This window comes from Triticum urartu, chromosome 7, assembly GCF_003073215.2.
Source record: "Triticum urartu cultivar G1812 chromosome 7, Tu2.1, whole genome shotgun sequence".
Taxonomy (NCBI): domain Eukaryota; kingdom Viridiplantae; phylum Streptophyta; class Magnoliopsida; order Poales; family Poaceae; genus Triticum; species Triticum urartu.
The window spans coordinates 2,940,299-2,962,042 of NC_053028.1; the positions used below are offsets into that span (position 1 = coordinate 2,940,299).

A 21,744-nucleotide genomic window follows, 5' to 3' on the forward strand; every position below is an offset into this window, starting at 1 on the left:
GCCAGGTGATTGTCTCATCTACAGTTCTTCCTCTAGAACGCCATGAAAAAACACATTCTGCACATCGAATTGCCTAAGCTCCAATTACTTGAGAATGGAACAGAAAGACGAAATTTGATAGTAGCTGCTTTGACAATAAGCCTTAAGGTATCCTCATAGTCTATACCACATCTCTGCTTAAAACCCTTTGCTACTAGTATTGCCTTCTACCTATCTATTTGACTGTCGGCCTTTCTTTTAATTCTGTAGACCCATATGATACGTCTCAAACGTATGTATAATTTTTTATTGTTCTCATCGCTTCTCCTTGGGGCATCGCCTTGGAGATCTTGTCTTCTGTCGGACAACAATGCCATGAATTGTTTTCTTGTTTCGTTGGTGACTAGGTAGGTGTGTGGCATTGGGGTTAGCGTGGAAGCTGGAGTTAACCTTGCAGTATGTGGTCTCGGGTTGGGAAGTAGGTCGTTGGCTCGTCCGGTATGCAGCCTTGGTGTTGGTGTGTGCATTGTGCGTTGGGCGATTTGTAAGACAGTGGCGGCTCCATTTCACGTTGTAGGGTGTCGGCTTTGGTTTCTTGGGCGGAAGGGTCATCGGCTCCTTCGGGAATGCGGATTGGGTACTGGTGTCTGTGTGTGTGCGCGTGCATGCAAGTCAAGAGCGGCGGCTTCGGTTCGTGTGGTAGGGTGTCGTCTATGGTTGCTTGGGTGGCAGAGTCGTCGGCTCACTTGGGGTGTAGCCTTGGGGGGGGGGGGGGGGGGGGGGGGGGTTTCGACCAGTTTCCTTATAAACAAACCCATTCTCTTTCACGCGAAGATTGCGCCTTTTGGATTATTGACTCGACATTTGTTTGTCATGGAGAGAAGCAGCGAAACTGATCATGTGAAGTACCATTTGCTCGGGCTGCTGCCTTAGATTGTTTAGTTGATGTGTTTTTCTTTTCTTGACTCGGAGACACATGTTTGTAAACTGATAAATTCTGAAAACTTCCAAAATACCATGCCTCTACAACAAATAAAGAAAATGCATGCACGCACAAGCAGGCGTGGTTTAGAAGAGTTGTATTTTTTTATACCAATATATACTCTATCCAATCTTTTTGGAAAAACTAACGCTCACACGTGTGGCATCTTGCACATCGCCCACACGCCTCCATTACCACTCATTTTGCCACGTCAAAACATATGACATCAGCAGGAATCTTTTTGGTTTTCGGCTTAAAAATGTTTTATCTCCTAATTAAAAAATTCAATTAAAAATCCGTTTTCACCATTAAATCCGTCTCGACGAGATCTTCAAAACTAGACCCCATGTTGATATGTTTGGGCGATTTTTTTTGCCCAAAAGTTGCCATGATGTTTACACTGTAGTTGCCATAGTGCTTAAACTAAAGTTGCCATGTGGCAATTTTAGTTTGTAGAGCATGACAATTTTAATATTTTCATGATGGCAATTCCAGTACTTTGACCATGAAAATTATTTTTGTATGAACCATGGCAATTTTAAGTGCATGTATCATGGAAATTTTAGTTTATGGTTCATGGCAAGTCTAGTTTCTTAATTCCATGTTTTATAATATGTTGAAATTTACTTTTAAATGTAGAAGAAAATAGCTGAAACATATCATGGCAACTTCAGTGTAAACACCATGACAATTTATGTGCAATAGACATGGCAACTTTTAACCCCCCAAAAAAATTCGTCGAAATATATTGATATGAGATCTAGTTTTGAAGATCTCATCGCGAGGGATTTAATGGTGAAAACGGATCTTCAATCGGATTTTTCCTTCAAGAGATAAAACATTTTAAAAACTGAAATCCAAAAAGATTCCCATATGCATACATGCGGTGACGTGGCGCAGTATGTGTATTATAGAGTGTGTGGGCCAGTTTCGCTCTCACCACACGTGTGGGCGTTAGTGTTGTCCATCTTTTCTTTAGGGGCACGACACCTTTTTTTTGAGGGGCACGACAGTATTATCCTCATTTCCTCTAAAAAAGAGTTGATTTTCCTTGGGCACTGCCCTCCGAGAAGTGAGGCGCCGCCGGCTGCATCCTCGCCCCCCAAAGCCAAGGTACTACATTCCCTGACTCACCACGGCGAGGAGACCACCAATCCACCCCATTTTCTTCAGCAAGATCCATCTCTCTCTCTCTCTCTCTCTCTCTCTCTCTCTCTCTGCATTGGCAGATAGGAGATCTTCGAGAGGAACACTAAGCCGAGGCTGGGGCGACGGCGGCCAGTCTCTTCAGCGACGATCTGATCCTGGAGATCCTCTTCGCCGACCCCGCCAACCGCAACAAGCTGCCCCACACCCTCGCTGGATCCTCTACATGACCGTCCACAACAGCTGGCGCAGCAGCCCCGTTCGATCCCTCCATCCCTTACCTGCATGACCATGACAAGGACGAGGGCATCATCCAGGTGAACCCTTGCAATGGCCTCCTTCTATACCTCCGCTACAAGAAAAACATCAAGGTGACCCCTTTGATGAAAGAGGATGATTTCCGTTTTGTCGTGTGCAATCCCGTCACCTAGAAGTGGGTGGATCTGCCCCCGCTTCCCCCCAAAAGACATAGCCGTACCATTGGCCTGGCTCTCGATCCGTCGCCGGCAAACAGACATAGCTATACCACAGGCCTGGCTTTCGATCCCGCCTTACCATCCAATTTCCACGTTCTTCATTTTGAGCAGACCTTTCAGGAACCTTACGTCATAGTAAACCTGTTCATGGACAACCCGGCCTGTCAGCCCAAACCCAAAGCCCGACATTCGGGCCGGGCTCGGGCTCTACTTTGTCACCCGAAGCCCAGCACGAAAGCCCAAATAAAACCCGAAATATACATATAAACATATTTTATTTGAAATATAGGTATAACAAATTAATATAATACCCCGAATATGATTAATTTAATTAAAAAAATGGCACTGTTCATGTACTTCGGGTCGGGCTCGGGCTTGGGATTTTTCCTTCGGGCTTTGCGAAGCCCGGCCCAAACCGGACCCGGCCCGACCAATGATTAGGTTTACGTCACATGAGTGAACATCTACTCCTCGAGGACACACGCCTGAACTCATAGGGATATTGAGATGGCTGAGAAAGTTAAGCTATTCTTCTGGAGTAGATGCGTCTATGTTGGCGGCATGCTCTACCTGATGGCGGTCATCTATTGCTGGGGTGGACGTGGAGGGCAAAGTGTGGAAGACCATCAGTCTATCGTACGCCCGAAGGTTTGGTACGATTGGATCGTGGCAGGGGTGCTTACACTATGCTATAGCTTCCCGTGATGATAACAATAAAATCTGTGGGTTACAACTCTAGTGCCCCAAGGATTACGACAGTAAAGAATTGGTCCTGAAGCATACTGCCAGCTTCGATAAGCTTATGAGCATGACTAGGAAGGAGTACATGGCGGATGAGATTCATCCAGATTGCGACACCATTTTCCTCATCTCATGTTTAGGTGATACCTTGGTAGCATATGATATGCGGAATCAGAAAGTTGGATGTATCCTTAATCTTGAGATGAGCAACGCACAACGACTTCTACCCTATGTTCCTTTGTTTTCAGAGTCATTAGCAGATGCAGATGGGTGGTAGTGTTACCTTCAAACCACGTTCGTGATTCCATCAAGAATTGGTTCTTGTGTTGGCTCAAGTATTTGCCTATGTACTTTAATTTGGAATCTGCTTGAATCATGCGATTTAGTTTGCTGGTTCTTACACTCCTGCCATCTTGATTTCCAGTTCAGAGCAAATGCCTGGAAACTTGCAGATTAAGCATAATGTCATTTTTAGGAACACTGTTGTTACTATTGTTTTTGTTTGCCTGGCACTGGTTGCTGTTGTGATGTCTAGTTGACCTTACTCATTTAGTATTTTGGTAAAACACTGCCTTTGATCAGGTTCTTTTTATTTATATTTGTTCTCGCTAATGAATTCAGTAGAGCTTTGGACCTGTTAACCAGGGTTAAAAAAATTCAATGAAATTTCAGTGAAATTTCCGAAATTTCGCATATTTCAGTGGGGTACGAAATATTATCAACACCAAAATTTCGATGCAGATTCAAAAAGATTTTCAAATGAATTTAATTGATTTTAGAATTCACTAAAATTAAGCTAAATTTGAAATCAGAAAACCCGAAATAATATCCGAAATATGCGAAATTTCCAAAATTTTGCATATTTCGATGGGCTCCAAAATTATTTTGTTTTCAAAATTAAAAACATTGCTGTTAACCATAATGAAATTGCATTATAATGCCAAAAAATGGAATAAAGTTGCAAACTTTGATGGGAAGTTTAGAAACGGCAAGTCATGGCTATGGATGTTGCCTGTAGGAGTACTCTTGTAACCTCTTTTTAATTTGAATTGAGCTGATCCATCTTATAGTTCGTTTGTTTTGGTTGATAGCAATTGTCTTCTCTTTTCCAAAGCACTATATGGTAGCTCTTGTTTCAAAATTGAACTCAAAAGTTGTTCCACCCTGACTTTTGTCCAAAACATATGTGATGTGAAGTTTCATTTGCTTTCAATGAAACTTCACCTTCCTTCTCTGCAATGCATAACAACTTTGTTTTTTCAATCTTATTTCACCCTAAGAGAATGAATGACATTTAATTTCTGCTTGTTCTCAGCCACCGTGAAGTGCCATCCATGCATTTACCTTAACTTGTCAGCCCAGGTAGCTTATAAATCTTATAATTTTCTGGCCTCATTTTGACAGAGCTTGTGTAAGTTAGTGAAAATGCAACTTTAATTAGTTATCAATTGATTATTTATGCACCTGCCTTACGATTCTGTCTAGGTACCAACTGAATGAATTTAAGTAGATATATTACCTTTTGTCAGAAAAAAATGGCAACTCTCTCAGATTGATGATTATTTACGAACAGTTGTGATGTTCTGTTTTCGTGTTGAGATATGCACTTGAATAATTTGGAATCCCATTGGGCCATTCTGATCTACCTACCTGACGATCACGGTCATTTGCATTAAGACGGGAGATCTGAATGCATTTCCCTGTTGAGCCTGCTTAGCTGGCCACTCTGGTTGAACTAATAAACCCTCATGAGCTTTTAATTTCCTTGTGCCGAGATGGCTAAGTGGCTCCAGCGAACAAATATGCTCATGCAAAGTATGAAGGCTTGTTATGTAGATTGAAAGAATGCTCCAACTTGACTTACCACCATCTTGTTTATTAGCTATATGTTTTCTTACCACAATCTATCCTGAATGACCATGGATCTTCCTGCTGATGCTGTTACAATGCTAATTTGCTGAATCGTCACACACCTTTCTGCTATGCGATGTTATCTTTTGCAATCGTGATTGCTAGATGCTCGTGGTTCTTTCTGCAGTTTTGTTATTGTCTATAATGATGTGTGCATGTTGAGATTTCTTTTTGTACCTCTTGCTACTAGTAGTAGCAGCACGCTCTTGCTAGCTGAAGCTAAAATAACTCTTGTCTTTTGTGTTGTTGAGTACATTTGCCCTCCTAATTTTATTTTATCAACATTGGTAGACCATGATGGAATAAAGATTACATTCCTGTTAGATAAACTGCCGCAGGATTTTTCTGATTTCTTTTGAGAGAGTCGGATACTATCAGATGATCAAGCTCTTCTATGTACACGAATTAATGACACATCTAAGAGATTAAGAATTCGCATGTTAAAACAGATAACTCAAGGTAATCCGGTAAATTCCAATAGGGTCTGTACAGCACAAAGTAGATGTAGGCAAGCCCTTCAGAATCACAAGCAGGGGAAAAAGGATGGTAATATTTCAACAAAAATAAAATGAAAAAAGGTATATGATTTAAGTTCATCCCTCTGTTGGTAGTTTGCTGTCATCTCTTCTTTTCTTGTCATGATTGTTGTTATCTCACGGCTGGATTCAGTTCAGATATGCCCTAAAAGTGAGAAATAAGTATGGAATTCTATTCTTCACCGGTCCCAATATAACGCCTATAGATTATAGGACAGAGGGAGTTTTTATCAAAAAAGGACAGAGGGAGTAGTATAGATCATGCACGCAAAATAAAACTCAACGTTTAGGGCCTGTTCGGAGTCCCTCCCGCTCCGTAACTCCGCCCCCGTAGCAGCGGGAGACGCAGTTTAAATTTACGGAGCGGGGAAATAGGTACTCTGCGGATCTATGAATCTGGCGGAGCTGGAGGCTTCCCGAACAGCTCCTTAATTGTCCTCATATAGGTGTATAGAGGATCCATCAACGTCACTTTCGATGTATATGCAAAGCGAAGGGTTTGATGAACCGCCTGCTGTTTAGGCCGACAGATTTTTGTATTAGTCAGGGAAGGGAACGCGAAGGAAGTGAAGAAGAACGAACAAATTATGTTATATAATATGATAAGGATCGCGGACATGTATACATACCAAAAAACTCCGCAACTAATTAAAAGAGACAAAATTCAACACCGAAATAATTTGTGTCTATTATATATGTCCAGTAAGTACACTAACTTGATCTCTAATAATTGTACTCCCGATCTAACCTAGCTTCTCCTCATGCCAGTCCACCACCTGAAGATGGTACGTTCATCACTCCAGATCTGGTTGGGTGACAGCTCCACGTCCTGGTCGAGGCCCTCGTCAATGCGGTTGAGGTACCGGTGCTTGAACGCTGCAGGGTTGCCGGCAAAGCACTCGCGCAGCGCCAAGGTCGCCTTGATGCATGCCGCCGTGGACTGGACGGCGGCTGGCTTGGCGACGCGTCGGCGTCGCCCCCAACGTTGGTCTTGGTCTTGATACTCTGTGGCGCCGGGGTGGCACTCTTTCATCGCCTTGTTGAAGTCCTTGAAGCACCCACCGTTGGCCACCTGATGCATCACCAGCCTCTCGTCGCACCTCAGGCCGGGCTTCGATCCAGGGATCGCGTCCGTGTATGTATGTAGAGAACCCCATGGCGTTTCGGTTGATCGCTCTATATGTCTCCCGCTTTAAATAGCTACCGATCGACGATTGGCTTTCGAGGGTCTGTTGATATTGAAAAGAAAAATCCGTGACTGTATGTATCACGCTCGGTCTCTCTGGATTGCACCGTACGTATCCTTGTATGATACGTACGTTGCAACCGTGCGTGTTACCTCTTTCTGCCCTGATCATATAGTATACGGCTCTCCACCGATCCCCTGCCTGCCTTGTGCTAGGCTATATCTACCGGGAGTTATAGGCTAGACTAGAAGATGGGCTAGCTTTTTTTCGTGAATAGAAGAAGATGGGGCTAGCACTAATTCAAGCGGAGCTCGTATCTATCATAATAATTCCTTTCCATTCATGTTGCTGAAATCTTGCAATTGACTCCCACTATAAACTAATACAAGAGCGTACTTTAGTGATCTAATATATCTTATATTAGTTTACAAAGGAAGTTTAGCTCCTCTCGCGACCTCCTCGCCCCCCTCGTCTCGCGACCCCCGCGTCGCCTTCCCCGGCGGGGGGGGGAGGGGGACCCTAGCCGCGCCACCGCGCCCCCCTCCCCACCTCGTCCCACCTCCTCGCCGCCGTCTGAGGCAGCCACGGGGCAAGCCCGGGGCGCCAAGGATGGTGGCGGTGGGGCCTCGGTTGCCCTGCTTCTGCGTGGGGAACCCCGGATCTGGAGCGGCGGCTCCATTCAAGGCACGGTGGATTTGGTGTCCCGGTCACGCGGGCGGCGGGATCCGGTGGTCGTTGGCTGGGCGGCGGCTTCTGTGTCGGCCGGTGCACGCGATCTGGCGCCTCCCCTCCTCCCCTGTTCGCCGTGTGGGCCAGCCTGGTCTGGTCGCGTTTCCTCTTGGTCGTCGGTTCTGTACAGGAGGCGCTGATGGTGGCGGGGATCTAGTTCGCGCGAAATCACTGGACGGCCTTGACCAGCCGCGCCGACGGCACTACTACAAAAAGGGCTATAGCTAATATGGACATTAATGACGCATCATGTATGTGGTGTGCCACTGCTACATAGCAGTGGCGCACCTGATGTGTGGTGCGCCATTACTAGTTTTTGAAAAAAAATTGTTAGTAGTGGCGCACCAGGGGATAGTGCACCATTACTAATTGACATAGTAATGGCGCACCTGTATAAAGTGCGCCATTACTATGTGTATGACTGGGTCAAACCTTGGTCAAACTTAGTAATGGCGCACTTTGCATAGGTGCGCCATTACTATGTCAAACTTAGTAATGGCACCTACACAAAGTACGCCATTACTAACTTTCACCAAGGTTTGACCAAGTCATACACATAGTAATGGCGCACTTTGTGAATGTGCGCCATTACTAACTTTCTTTGCACCCCCACCCCCCGTGGACCGCCTTTTCAGTTTTAGAAAAAATAAGAAAAAATGATGAAAATGTCAAAAAATAAAAGAAAATAAGTTTCCCATGTGATATGTGGTCTAATTGTTGGGAAAATTTACAAATATGAATTTCGACTTTATTTGTAAAATCTTTCTGGAATTTAGTAAAATGGGCATAACTTTTACATACGAACTCGGATTAAAAAGTTTTTTATATGAAAAATCATCTACTCGAAAAGTTACATCCGAATTCAACGTCGGGAACCCCATTGAAGATTTTCAGAATCCCCAAAAACCTAAACGAATAAAAGATACGGGGCTTTTAAGATCTAGAGGGGGAAAATGGAAAAAAAAATTCAAACTTAGTAATGGCGCACCATTTGCTAGGTGCACCACTATAACAGAAAAAAAAATTGTTTCGATTTTTTTTGGAAAAAATGTTCAAAATATGATACGTAATATGACCGGGAAGTTTGAAATATTTTTTCAAAATTTTATCACACTCATGAATATGAACATGAACAAAGTCATATACATTAACAAGGTTTAATAGGATTGATATGATAGATATATCAACAAATGCTTGTTAAGTGAGCTGGTGTTGGGTTGAATAGAATTGTGAAGTTAAGCGTGCTTGGGCTGGAGTAGTGTGAGGATGGGTGACTTTTTGGAAAGTTTGACCATGGAGTGCGATTTGACTTGAGATTAAGCATATTGACCTGAGATTAAGCCATAGTGACCCGAGATTAAGTAAAAATGAAAAAAAAATGAAATTTATTTTTTTGAAAAAAACATTTTCTGAAAAAAAATTGAAAAAAAATTGTTAGTAATGGCGCACCAGATATGTGGTGCGTCATTACTAAGTCAGATAGTAATGGCATACTATGTGGTGCGCCACTATTATCTGGTATACTATTGGCGCACCAGGGGTGCGCCATTAGTACTGGTTACTAGCGGCATGATGATAGTGGCGCACCTATAGTGCTCCATTAACAAGCCTTTTCCTAGTAGTGCGGCGACGCCTGAGGGCGCCGTTCCCCTCCTTGGAGGCGTCGGTATGGACTGATCTCCTCACTTCACCTTCCTCTAGGTCTCCCGGGCGAAAGCCCTGACTTTGTTGGGCGGTGGCGGCGCTCACGGCGCCGTTCCCTTCTTGAAGGCGCCGCTTTGGGAACCTTGGGGTGGGTTGGCGCTTGTGGTTGGTGGGCAACGGCGGTGGTGCGGCCCTATCCTAGCATGGATTCATGTCTATTGCTTGGAGATGGACTTGCATAGGTGGAGGTCGTCGGCTGGCGTCGTGGTGGCGTCAATGGCAGAGGACCTGCCAAGGCTCGCGTAGGTGGAGGTCATCGTTTGGCGTCGATGGTGGAGGACCTGCCAAGGTTGTCACCTCAATCTGCTCTGAAGATGGACCAGTGGAAAACGGCGGCAACGACACATGTTAGTGCGTCGGACTGGTTTGAGCCCCGGACCTGGCAGATGGCTCGGTCGGGGCCTCCGGCTTTAGATGTTAGGTTTAGGTGAGAGGTCTGGGTATGTGGCCCAGCTTGCACCCCTTCATTATTTGGATAGAAGTAGTGGCAGATGTTGCTAAGATGGCGGATTCAAGTATATCGTTGTTCTATTTTGTAAGGTTCTCAGAAAATAATTCATGAGATGGCCGCATGCATCTCCCAAAAACAGAGGCCGGAGTTCATCCTCCTTTTCCAAGAAAAATAAACAAAGTTTTTTAGTTGTTGATTGTTCTTTGAGATAGCTACCCGCTTATTACAAACGGCTACAGGAGGGGTAGTATTTCTTAAGAGAAAAGGCATAACAACCCGACTTCAAATTAAAGAAGCCATCAACTGGCTATGTTACAAGGTGTTTTTTTTTTGGACATAGGCTTAGGGTACAAGGTGTTGATCCATTAATAAAAGGCATAACAACCCGACTTCAAATTAAAAAAGCCATCAACCAGTTACCGGCTAGGGTACAAGGTATTATTTTTGGGGGGGCAGAGGAGGCTAGGGTACAAGGTGTTGATACATGGCAAACTTGAGAAAAGAGTGTTAGTATTAATATTGACTTGCAGATATTTTAGAGTCTTTATACTTAGCATGGGTCGTGTACGTCGTTAATTAGCAGAAGTAGATGGCCGAGCGTCAAGTGACCGGCGTGCTAAGTCTCGACGTACGAGATCTCCCGCAAAAAAAAAAAAGTCTCGACGAGATGTGCTCGTTGCTGCGTGTGGTCGTGGCTGAATGTGAATAGGCGGCAGCAGGAGAATCGGATCATCGTGCGTGGGTTGTTAGTTGCAGCATGCATGACATGCATGGACGTTGGAGCGAATCAAAGACAGATTAGTTGGCTAGCTTTGTGTATGTGCGTGTGCATGGATTAGTTAGTTCCTAGTAGCAGCCTAATGTGGTGGCCGGTTCGTTAGTTGGTGTGTGGTCGATGGGTTGTGGGCGTGTGTGAGGCTACATATAAGAGTTGTAAGCAGTGTGTTTTGTGCTAAGAGAATAGGAAGGAGAGAGAAGGATGGCTGTGACCAAAAAAATTCTTGTCATCCATGTTCGTGTGAGTTGTGAGAAGCAACAACTTGGAAAAAGAAGAGGGGCTGAGGAGCAGCTCCAAACCTCCAACACAGAGAAGGTTACAGACGACGCACCACAATGTGCACAACGCCACCATTAGAAACACAAGCTCAAGTTGCAGGAGAAATTATCCCAGCTCAAGACGTCGAAGAGCCACCAAGTTGAGGCTCCTCGACTAGGGGAAGACGGGTGCGTGTTCACCGTAGCTGCCGGTCTCAGGCTCTCAGCCAGTCACCGGTGGTGTGTGGGTCAGTCAGTGGCAACAGCAGTCCAGTAATCAGGAAAGAAGTAAGCAATAGGTTGTGTGTATCTGTGGATCTCACGGGCCATTGGATTCTACGTCTGGCCCACACACATTAATTGCTCCAAGGCCCACCCATACAATTCAAAGACAGACCCACGTTCATGGGCGCCCCTAAATCTCGCCTTCAGCGAGTCCTGCCTCCAACTTGCTGAAGGGGCGAGTGAAATGGGCCAGCCCACGAGTGTGGCAGGCCGCAACCTCTTCTTTGTTTTTTTTTCTGTTTTCTGTTTTCGGTTATCTGCTTTATTTTTGTACTTTTGTTTATAATTTTAAATATTAAATATATAGATATATATATACTAAAAACATTAATATTTGGAAAATTATAAAAACATTTACTAAAAATTGAACAGTATTTGGGAATTCTTAATCATGTATAAAAAATGATGAATCTTTTTATCATCTATATAAAAAGGTTAATCAAGAATAATGAAAAAAAATATTGAACAAGTATTTGAAAAATATTAATCAAATATTTAGGAAATGTTAAATGTGTAAAGAAAAAATGCTGATATGTATTAAAAAGGTGATGAAAATATTTGTTCATGTATATAAAAATGTTAATCAAGCGTTTGAAAAAATATCGAACAAGTATTTGAAATTTTTTACTCAAGCATTTGAAAAAATGTTAAATGGAAATGATGAATTTTTTTGATCATGTGTGTGTGTGTGTTAATTAATCATTTAAAAATATTGAACAGGTGTTCGAAAAATGTTAATTAAGCATTTGGAAAATGTTAAATGTGTATAAAAAAGGTTGACCATCTATTAAAAAATTAATCTTGTATTTGAAAAATGTTATTCAAGCAGTTCAAAAGTATTTTAAACTTGTATATATAAAATATTCACCATGTATTACAAAAAATATGTAATTTGTATTGGAAAAACATTCGACGTCTATAAGAAAATTATTGTTGACATATACAAAAAATGTAGAATGCTAACCAAAAGAACAAAGCAAACCAAAAATGTAAACAAAATAAACAAAAAAATGAAGAAATGAAGAAAAAAATGAAGAAAAAAATGTAAAAAGGAATGAAGAAACGAAGAAGAAGAAAAGAAATGAAACAAAAGAAAAAAAACCCGAAGAAAACTGGCGTGAATCGCCTCAGGTAGGACACGCCCTACTACTTACCACGAATGGGACTTGGGCGGAGTGGCTATCTCGTTTTACTTGCTATGCATGCGCGAAGGGGCCGTCCCTATACGACACAGGGGAGGGAAAACCTTCAGCGAGGGATGCTACCGTCTCGCTTAATGCGAGACACAGCGCTCACACATGTTCCATTTTCACTTCGGCCCATCCCCCGCCCTTGCACTCAAGACCTCCCTCCCTACACAAAACGAAAAACAAAAGTAGCTAGATGTTGTACCACACTAGTAGATCAGGGCATCTCCAACAGTTATGTTCACTCATAGCCCATCCTCAACTAGTGCACCGCATACGCCTTGTAGTGGAAATTTTTGGTGAATGTTAACATTATGTTTGAAATACTTTATGCATGGAAAACAATGTGTATGTAATAAGAATTCTATTTGGAGGTGAACATTAGTAGCAAATTGTGTAAAATCCAATCTTAAGGTGCGCCGCATATATATTGCATGATGGGAATTTCGATACAAATATGGTTACACTCATCCAAGAAAAACATAGAGAGTAGCTGCAAGAAGTACCCGCTCTTAGAGCATCTCCAACAGCCGCGCTAAACTAGCGCCGCGCCGCAAATTAGGCCGTTTTAGCGCGCGCGCAACGCGGCGGGTCGCTCCAGCGCGCGCGCTATAACGGGTTGGGCACGCGGTTGAAAACACTTACCCGCGCGGCGTATTTCGGGCGCCAGCTACAGCGCGCGGCACACTCGAGCGCTCGCGCCGCACTCTCTCCTCTCCTCGTCCTACGCCCAGCGCGCGCCGGCGCCGGCGCCCTGCAACCCACCCATGGACGCACACACTGGCGCCCCTCTCACCCCGCTGTACAGCCGCGACCCCCCCCCCCCCCCCCCCCCCCCCGCCGCCGCCGCCGAAAACCCTAGCGCGGGAAGCGCTGGCGTCGCCACCGCCGGAGCTCCGCCGAGCGTCGGCCTCGCGCGCAGCCTCTTCTTGCCGCCGCGGATGACCACGGCGCCGGGTGGCGTCGCGCCGGCGCCGTCCCGTGCCGCCGCCGCACCGTCGAAAAAGGTCCCCAATGCGGCGCGGACGAAGAAGGGCAAAACATCCGCGAAGAAAAACAAGGCGGCGGACGGCTCCGGCACCACGAAGGCGAGGGGAAAGAAGCTTGCAGGGCGTTCTACGGCTGCGGCGGCTACCGAAGCGCCGGCGAGCTCACTTGTTGAGCCGGCCGCCGACGCGCACCACGTGTTCGACGAAATGCCCCCAAGGTGAAAAAATTTCCAACTTTTCTTTTCTTCTTATTTTTTCAATGCATCATCATCACATATAGATAGCTTATTTGCATTGTGCAAAAAACTTTGTAGTCTCAACGATGATGCATGCATGTCCACTATGGGTGTTGGGTGCAACAATTCGCATTGGTCTCAAACCAATGACATCCATTTCGAAGACCATGAGTTTGAGGTGGACGAGGAGGGTGAGGGAATTGTCGAGGCACTGAAAGAAAGAGCGGGCAATTACTCAACCAACGATGACAAGTTACTATGCCATACTTATTTGCAAGTGTCGAGGGATCCATCCATTGGAGGTGATCAAAGTAGAGACGCGTATTGGGAGCGAATGAAAGAACACTTTGATGCTCACAACTTGAGTGGAATTGACCGCTCCGAGAGATCACTTCGGTCCCGATGGTCGACAATCAACTCGGATTGAAAAGTGGGTGGCCGTACAAAAGGCAGTTGACAAGATTAACCCAAGTGGCACAAATAAGGATGATCGAGTAAGTGGCATCTCATATATGTTCATCATACTTGTTTTTTGTGACCGAAGTGCTAACTTGTTTTGTTTTTCTTGTAGAACAACATTGCACAAAACTTGTTCAAAGAAGAGACAAGGACAACCAAGAAGGGGAAGATCAAGAAAGGCAGGGTCTTTACCTTGCCTCATTGCTATGAAGTGTTAAAGGATGATGAGAAATGAAAGAAGCGTGATGGTTTGGAGGATTTGCATTTGAGCAACAAACGGAAGCGAGCAATTGAGATGAATGATGATGAGGAGGAGGATGATGCATCAAGTGATGACGGAAAGAGAAGCCCCACACCCAACTCGGTTTCATACTCGAAGCCAAAACGACCGGATGGGTGCAAGAAAGACAAAACCGAAAAGAAGAAAAGGAAAGGAGATGATGAGCTCAAAAATGCTATGGAAGCTATTGTGAAGGCAAGGGTCGAAGCCAATGAGGTGAGGAAAATGGCAAGGAACCAAGATGCCGTGGCCGAGGAGAGGAGGTTGGCGGCCGAGGAGAGAAGGGTGGCGGCCGAGGAGAGAAAGGTGGCTTTGGAGGAGAGGAAAGTGAGCAACGAGGAGCGAGCTAAGTTGTTGGAATGGGAGAAGCACTTGTTCTTCTTGGACACATTTAACCTCAATGCGGCGCAAAAAGAGTATGTCAATCTTGCCCAACAAGAAGTCTTGATCCAAAAAAAAGCCTTGGTTCGTGCAATGGGTGGCGGTGGCCTCGGCGCCATGGGTGGCGGTGGCTTCGGCGCCATGGGTGGCGGTGGCCTCGGCGCCATGGGTGGCGGTGGCCTCGGCGCCATGGGAGGCATGGGTGGCTTCGGAGCCATGGGAGGCATGGGTGTACATCCGTCCGCCATGGGAGGCATGGGTGCACCTCCGGCCGCCATGGGAGGCATGGGTGCACCTCCGGCCGCCATGGGAGGCATGGGTGGCTTTGGAGCACCCTCCGACGCTATAGCCGCCATAGGAGGCATGAGTTTTGCTTCTCTCATGGGAGGCATGGGTGCACCTCCGGCCGCCATGGGTGCAATGTCTTTCGATGTGCCTTCTCACACACATTCCCATGAAGATGCCGTTGAAAATCTTGCCAACACCGTCGGAGCTTCACATGATGCGGTGCGTGATGCGGTGCGTGATGAGGAGAGGGGGGAAGATTCATCTTCGAAGGCGGAAGAGTCGTCTTCGGAAGATGAGGACGAAGACGAAGACGAGTAAGATGAAGATTGATGTGTCTTTCATGTCTTGATGAACTTTAGTTTGCATTTGAACTTGGTTGGATTAACTTGTGGGCATGATTTTGAACTTGTGGGGATGAACTTTTATTTATCAACTTGTTTGTGTCAAATTTCACATGTTCATTTTTGTCCAAAATATCATATATGCAAAATGCCCGGCGAGTCGCGCGCGCTGTATTTTTGCGCTCTGCTGGAGCGGCGCGCGCGCGCTGCATTATAGCGCGGCTGCTGGAACCAGCGCAGGCGGGCACGCAAAACCAGCCGCAGCGCGCGCGGTAAACAGGTTTTTTACGCGCGGCGCTTAGCGCGGCTGTTGGAGATGCTCTTAGGCCAGCTGAGCCGGTTGGTATCTGCCAGTTTTCAGTGGTCTCTTGTTCATGTTGACAAAGTGGATTTTCCAAGGAAGGAACACAAACCAAGATCTTGTTCGCCTCTTACAGTTTGGTATTAGCAGGTTCCAGCTAGCCCGTGCTTCCTAGAGTTTGATGAATGGAAGAAACAGGCATCTGACGGGTTACCTCTAAGATAGATATGGGTCAGATTTCATGGGTCTTCGTCTAAGCCCCTTAATGATTTTTCTAATGACCTGGAGTTTGGGATCGCTGATCTGCAAGAGAGAGCAGGTGGACATGCCTTTTACACGCACTCACGACATTGCGAGGTTGCTAATCTGTGTACTCGAGATCGATCATGTGCCAGACTACGTGCCCTAGACTTATTGTTGTATGACTTATGATCTCAAAGTTGAGACTGAGGACTATCTGTATATTGATGAGGTTGCTAACAGTAGTAATGATGACACGACTGAGAGAGGTGATGGGAGTCAGGATGACATCATGGATCACTATAAGCGTGATGACATCCCTAACTCCACTGGGCAGACTACTCCGACGGTTGATGCGCCTGTGGACAAGGGGACAACACCTTCTTCGACGCCCATGAGGGAGCCGAGGTTTGGTTCCTTTGGGGCAGCATTGGTGCCCAGTAACCTCTGGGGGGACCGGACCGAGATGGAGGATATGGCGGAGGCAGCCGTGGTGGTGGCCAGCTGTGGTGGGCATATGTTGTTACACTCTAGCTGTTACAGTATGTGATATACTACAATGTACCATCCGCTATGCAACAACTGCTATACATCAGACCAACTGGGTTCGTGGTTCGTGGATGGCAGGTATGATTTCCTCCTCCGACATCTTAGTCACGTGGGGGTGCCGGATCTGGAGTTCGATGGCGTGTCCGGGGTGTTATCCAGATCTAATTCGTTCAAAGATAATGGTTTCACCTTTGATAAACCATATTGAAGGTCTGCAAAGCTACATATTAGCCATTAAGCCACGTCGAGCTCGGGTGTGGAGGTGATCCATCATTTTTTTCCTTTGGTGGTTGTCATTGTTGGGGAAATTGTTATTTGGTAGCTGCCCGGTTGGCTGACGAGTAGGGGATTAATAGGCTCATCAGGAAGTTAATGAATTAATTGGATGGTTTATCAACTTATCGGCTACTCGTGACCCTATAAGAATGGATTAATCGGCAAGTTAACTGGTTAATCAGACGAATTGTTGAACAGGGATGACTGTTGTGGTTGTGCCAGAGACAAGTGATGGGCGTTGGTGTCGAGCTCAGATGATTCTTCGTTCTTCTTTGTAATTTTACTTCTTGGCTGGTGTTTCTTTGTGCAAAGGCTAGCGTTCTGTTGTCTTTTCAGTTTTGCCAGATCGATATATACATGCCTTGTACTATGTTTCTTATAGTATATAAATGAGTCACATATTATCAATGCAAGAAAAATTTATTGGAATGGAACAATAAGAGGTACACACTTTCATGTATACATTGTTTTTGCAGAGTATTTTCTATCACAGCTTCATCACATTTTTTAGGACCAAGGAGCATGTATTTTGAAGAAAAAATAGAAGAAGCGTCCAGATCTCTTTAACTCTCCGTTGCTCAAGGTAGAAGGTACTACTGCCCATACAAGATATGCATGCATATCTGCAATACTTGGTATAAAAAAGGCTTTCGCCCAGTTTTATATATAAAAAAGGCTAGCACCCAAGAGCTAACAATCGTAGGACGCCGACTCGTTGGCGGGCAGAGCAGCTCATCCCCGAGCACACATGGACAAGAGGGAAGAGGACGACAGCCGTGGCGACCACACCTCCGAAGGAAACCCATGCATTGCCACCGTCTCCGGCCAAGATCTAGAAGCCCATAGCAGCTATCGAGCAGAGTAAGCGCGTGAAGTAATAATAAGGTAGTATGGTAAGAAGCAGAATCAGTCAATGAATTTGTGTGGTCTCATGATATGAAATTATACAGCTTAGTTAGCTCTTGGGTACTAGCTAGCTTCATTATGAAGTCCGATCGCGCTCCTTGAGATGTCTTATTGGGCATCTTCTGATATACGGATGCTTTTTGTACAAGGTCACCTACACAACAGTGCAAGTGATAAAATTGCAACTGTGTAGTCGCCTGGTAGTGTCGAGTACCCAGCATTCATCAGTGAAAAAGAAGGAAAAAGAATGGCATTGTGACGATCCAGATCTCAAGTTTCCATAGATCAATAACCAGAGTTGGTGGGAGGAGAATTACAGAGGAAGAGGTGAGAAGATTCAGATTTGCATTGTGGGGACACACACACACACACACTGACCGTGCAACTATAAAAAATGTAGAAAAAACCATGCATGCAATTTACAGTGAGAAACACCTTTCTCGTGATTAAGGGGCCCGCGAGGTGGTGGTCCGGACTGCCGACATGCATGGTATTTTTGCCCAACCGGAAGGCATTTGTGAGTCAGATATTTTGGGAGCACAACCGGGATGGGAAGGCCGACAAAGAAGAGCCCGCACCCTCTCTCCCTCTCCCTCGTCTCCCCTTTCTCCAGAGAAAGAATCGCCAACGTCACTGGCTGCGGACGGCGACGGCGGACTGAGCACCTCACCGCCGGCCTCCTCCTGCACAAACAGCTTGCTGCTGCCACTTTCGGCAACGCAAGCAACGAGATCCACCTCCACTTCGGTCGTCTCCGACAATGAGCAAGCAAAACCCATCAGGTAATTATGCTCCTCATTTCTATTTTCTACCTAGCGTGCGTTCTAGACTGTTTGGTTGGTGGCTGCATCAAGAATCCAATCCAATAAACTGATATATACCTACGTGGATGTAAATATCAGATCCAGATCCAATGACTGATAGCTAGATGTACATAATGGCTACAGTTTGGTGCTGAATCAATAAGAAATAATCAATTAGCCGGTCATACTATTGTATATCTGTACTGCATCTTCTATTCTTCCTAAAAAATGTAATGCATTTTCACCCGCAAAAAATAGTAATCGTAATGTATTTCCACTAGCGGTTATTTTTTCAAATATATATGGATGTTAGTTGTTAAATGTCAATTGTCAAGTATATATATGTTATACAGATGACAGATTGCATCGTCATTTTTTCTCATTTTGTTCCCTTAATTTATGCTGAAAAGCACAATATGGATGCTATAGCGTTTCATAATTGTTGGACGAGCTGCCATTAAGTGGCATTGCCCGCTATATAAAACTTTGGCAAGTATCCAAGACTAGAAATGAATGGCTACGTCTAACGAGACGGATATGTCGCTCGTGCGGACAACGGTGCAAGAGTTGGCAGCAACCGTCGAGGAGCCGCCGCGAGAGTACGTGATTGATGAGATGTTGGACGCTGCTGATGAGATGCCAGAGCCGATCCCTCTGATCGATCTTAGCCGGCTGACGGCCGTCGACGAAGCCGACAAGCTCCGGGCGGCTCTACAGACCTGGGGCCTCTTCCTGGTGAGTGTGTGCACCCTTAGTTTTTAGCTATAATTATTCAACTTTTGCTGAGATTTTTGTCCAGGCGACCAACCATGGAATTGAGGAGTCTCTCATGGATGCCATGATGAGTGCATCGAGAGAATTTTTCAGGCAACCGTCTGAAGAAAAGCAGAAATACAGCAACTTGATAGATGGCAAGCACTTCGAGATGGAAGGCTATGGAAATGACAAAGTAGTGACTCAGGATCAGGGCCTGAGTTGGAACGACCGCTTGCATTTGAGAGTGGAGCCAGAAGATGAGAGGAATTTCGCCAAGTGGCCCACTCACCCGGCATCTTTCAGGTTATTAGTCACCTACTCATTAATTAATTTACCCTTCGTTCCGAAATGTAAGGTGTATTCATTCTGGAGTCACTCTTTCTACATACAGGGATGTGCTACATGAGTACGCATCAAACACGAAGAGAACAAGGGACCTTATCTTGAGATCAATAGCCAAGCTCCTAGACCTTGATGAGGATTACTTCGTCAACCAAATATCAAACAAGGCTATTGGGTTTGCTAGATTCAACTACTACCCCCCATGTCCCAGGCCTGACCTAGTTCTGGGCCGGAGGTCTCACACTGATGGTGGTCTCCTTACCATCCTTTTTGTCGACCAAGACGTCGGTGGATTGCAAGTTGAGAGGGCTGGGAAATGGTATAATGTTCCAGCCAAGCCTTATACGTTGGTGATTAACGTAGCAGACTGCATGGAGGTATGAATATAAGCAACTGCTCTCTTGAATAATCTACAATCAACAGCGTTGTATATACTATATATTTCCTGAATCCTACGACGTTCCTTTGTTATCTTGTATGTAAATAAATATTTGACGCATGCAGATAATGACCAACGGAATCTTTAGGAGCCCAGTTCACAGGGTGGTGACGAATGCCGACAAGGAAAGGCTTTCACTGGCCAGGTTTTATGCTGTGGATGCGGAAACGGTGCTGGAGCCGGCGCCTAGTTTATTGGATGACAAGCGACCACCAAGATATGAGAAAATCAAGGCCAAGGATTTCGTTTCTTTTTCTCGACTGAAAAGTTCGTAGTTGGGCTCTTTGAACATTATTTTTCCCTATGTCAAGGGAAAAGATTCATCGAGACCTGAAAAATATAAGTTCAACGTTTTAATTAGTTTATTGACGAAGTTTTTGCAGTGATTGCCTATATATGGCTAATAAATGAAGAGATTGTTTCTCTTCTGCGAGTGGGGTTTTTATCTGTAATATAATTGTCTTTCTTCAATGCTTAGCTAACAACCAGTTTGTTTGGTGATGTTGTGTTGTCTTTTATATATTAGCCTGAACAAATTGCATGGGAAATATATTTGTCTTGAGTTGAAAAAGAATGTTTCGGTAAAGTATTTTATATTATATGACATGATTTTGCGCGGGCAATACAATTGATTATGTGGATGTTGTATTTGCAAAATCTCATCTTTTTTTTGTTGTTGTTGTTGCGAAAGGAAAAATTGCATCTTCTGTTTCCGGAGAAAAACAGACTTGACTGGAACTCCAACCTACGTACTTGTTCAGCTATTTGGTGAGCTCAAGAAAATCTACCTCAGTCACTGGATTCTTTTATACAGTAACAGCGACTGCTTGAAGATTGAGTAATTCTGAATTTTATTTTCAGAATTTCAGTGCACAAAGACCGTGCATTACATTCTGAATGTATTATTCATATGAATTTCAGTCAGTTAAAACGAGCAACAGGAAGCATCCTGTAACTGGATAAGATCTGCCTGAAAAACAAGTAACTGTCTTTTTCAAATAAATAAATATACTCCTGCAATAGTACTATACAACAACTGCTACACACTTGTGGCCTGATAATTGCTCCGTGGACATCCTCCGCCGAACCATTCATTTCCGCTGATCATTTCTTACTTGCGCCGCTGATCACCACGGTCGTCAGGCAGAGAGTACTGACGGTCCACTAACAAATATAAATGGGAATTTGAGAAGGAAAATTATATTATCATCTCACTGAAACTGGTTTCCCTCGCTGAACTACTATTAGCACTGCCATGCTACCACTTTTTTTAGTCTGATTTAGTAAACCCGTTTGTTTCTGGATCCAGTACGTGCTCGATGAAATGGACTCCTGCGATGCACCCCAAGCTTGAGCAAGCGGAAGATCAAACTTGGATGGTTTAATTAGTTTATTTACGGATTTTTAGCAGTGATTACCTAAATATGTAGAGTAAATTAAGTCTTTCACTAGATGCCTTCAAGACACATGATTGAACCAAGAACACACACTGGAAATACAAATTGGAGGTAGGATACTTTGTCCCGGACAATGTGCATGTCACTTTATAAAAAGTTTTCAAGAAATCAGGCATGATACGAACCTTTTCCCATTCATCATGAGTAAGACAGAAGTTTGACTTGAATATGCCATCCCTATTACCAAACCACAGTACTGCATCTTTAAAATACACAGCGTTCTCAAGCATTGTGTATGTTGAATTCCAATGGACGAGCATATCTACGCACAGCCTTTTATCTTCTTTCAAATGGTAAATGTTCTTGGCAGTTTCATAGAACTTGTGAATACGATTGCTAGAAATTTTGATAT

The 21,744-nt window shown here is 44.7% G+C and overlaps 2 protein-coding genes across 2 annotated transcripts in view; one reads left to right on the forward strand and one right to left on the reverse strand.

The window, feature by feature from the left end:
- Positions 1–21,744, reverse strand: part of LOC125525247 (putative disease resistance protein RGA3) — a 70,257-nt gene that overhangs the window by 28,304 nt on the left and 20,209 nt on the right. The window lies entirely within an intron of this gene.
- On the forward strand, positions 18,770–20,364 carry LOC125524887 (protein SRG1-like). Its single transcript, XM_048689921.1, has 4 exons — positions 18,770–19,133; positions 19,198–19,457; positions 19,546–19,873; positions 20,001–20,364. Exons 1-4 carry the CDS (start codon positions 18,912–18,914, stop codon positions 20,208–20,210), a joined length of 1,020 nt encoding a protein of 339 aa, XP_048545878.1. The 5' UTR covers positions 18,770–18,911; the 3' UTR covers positions 20,211–20,364.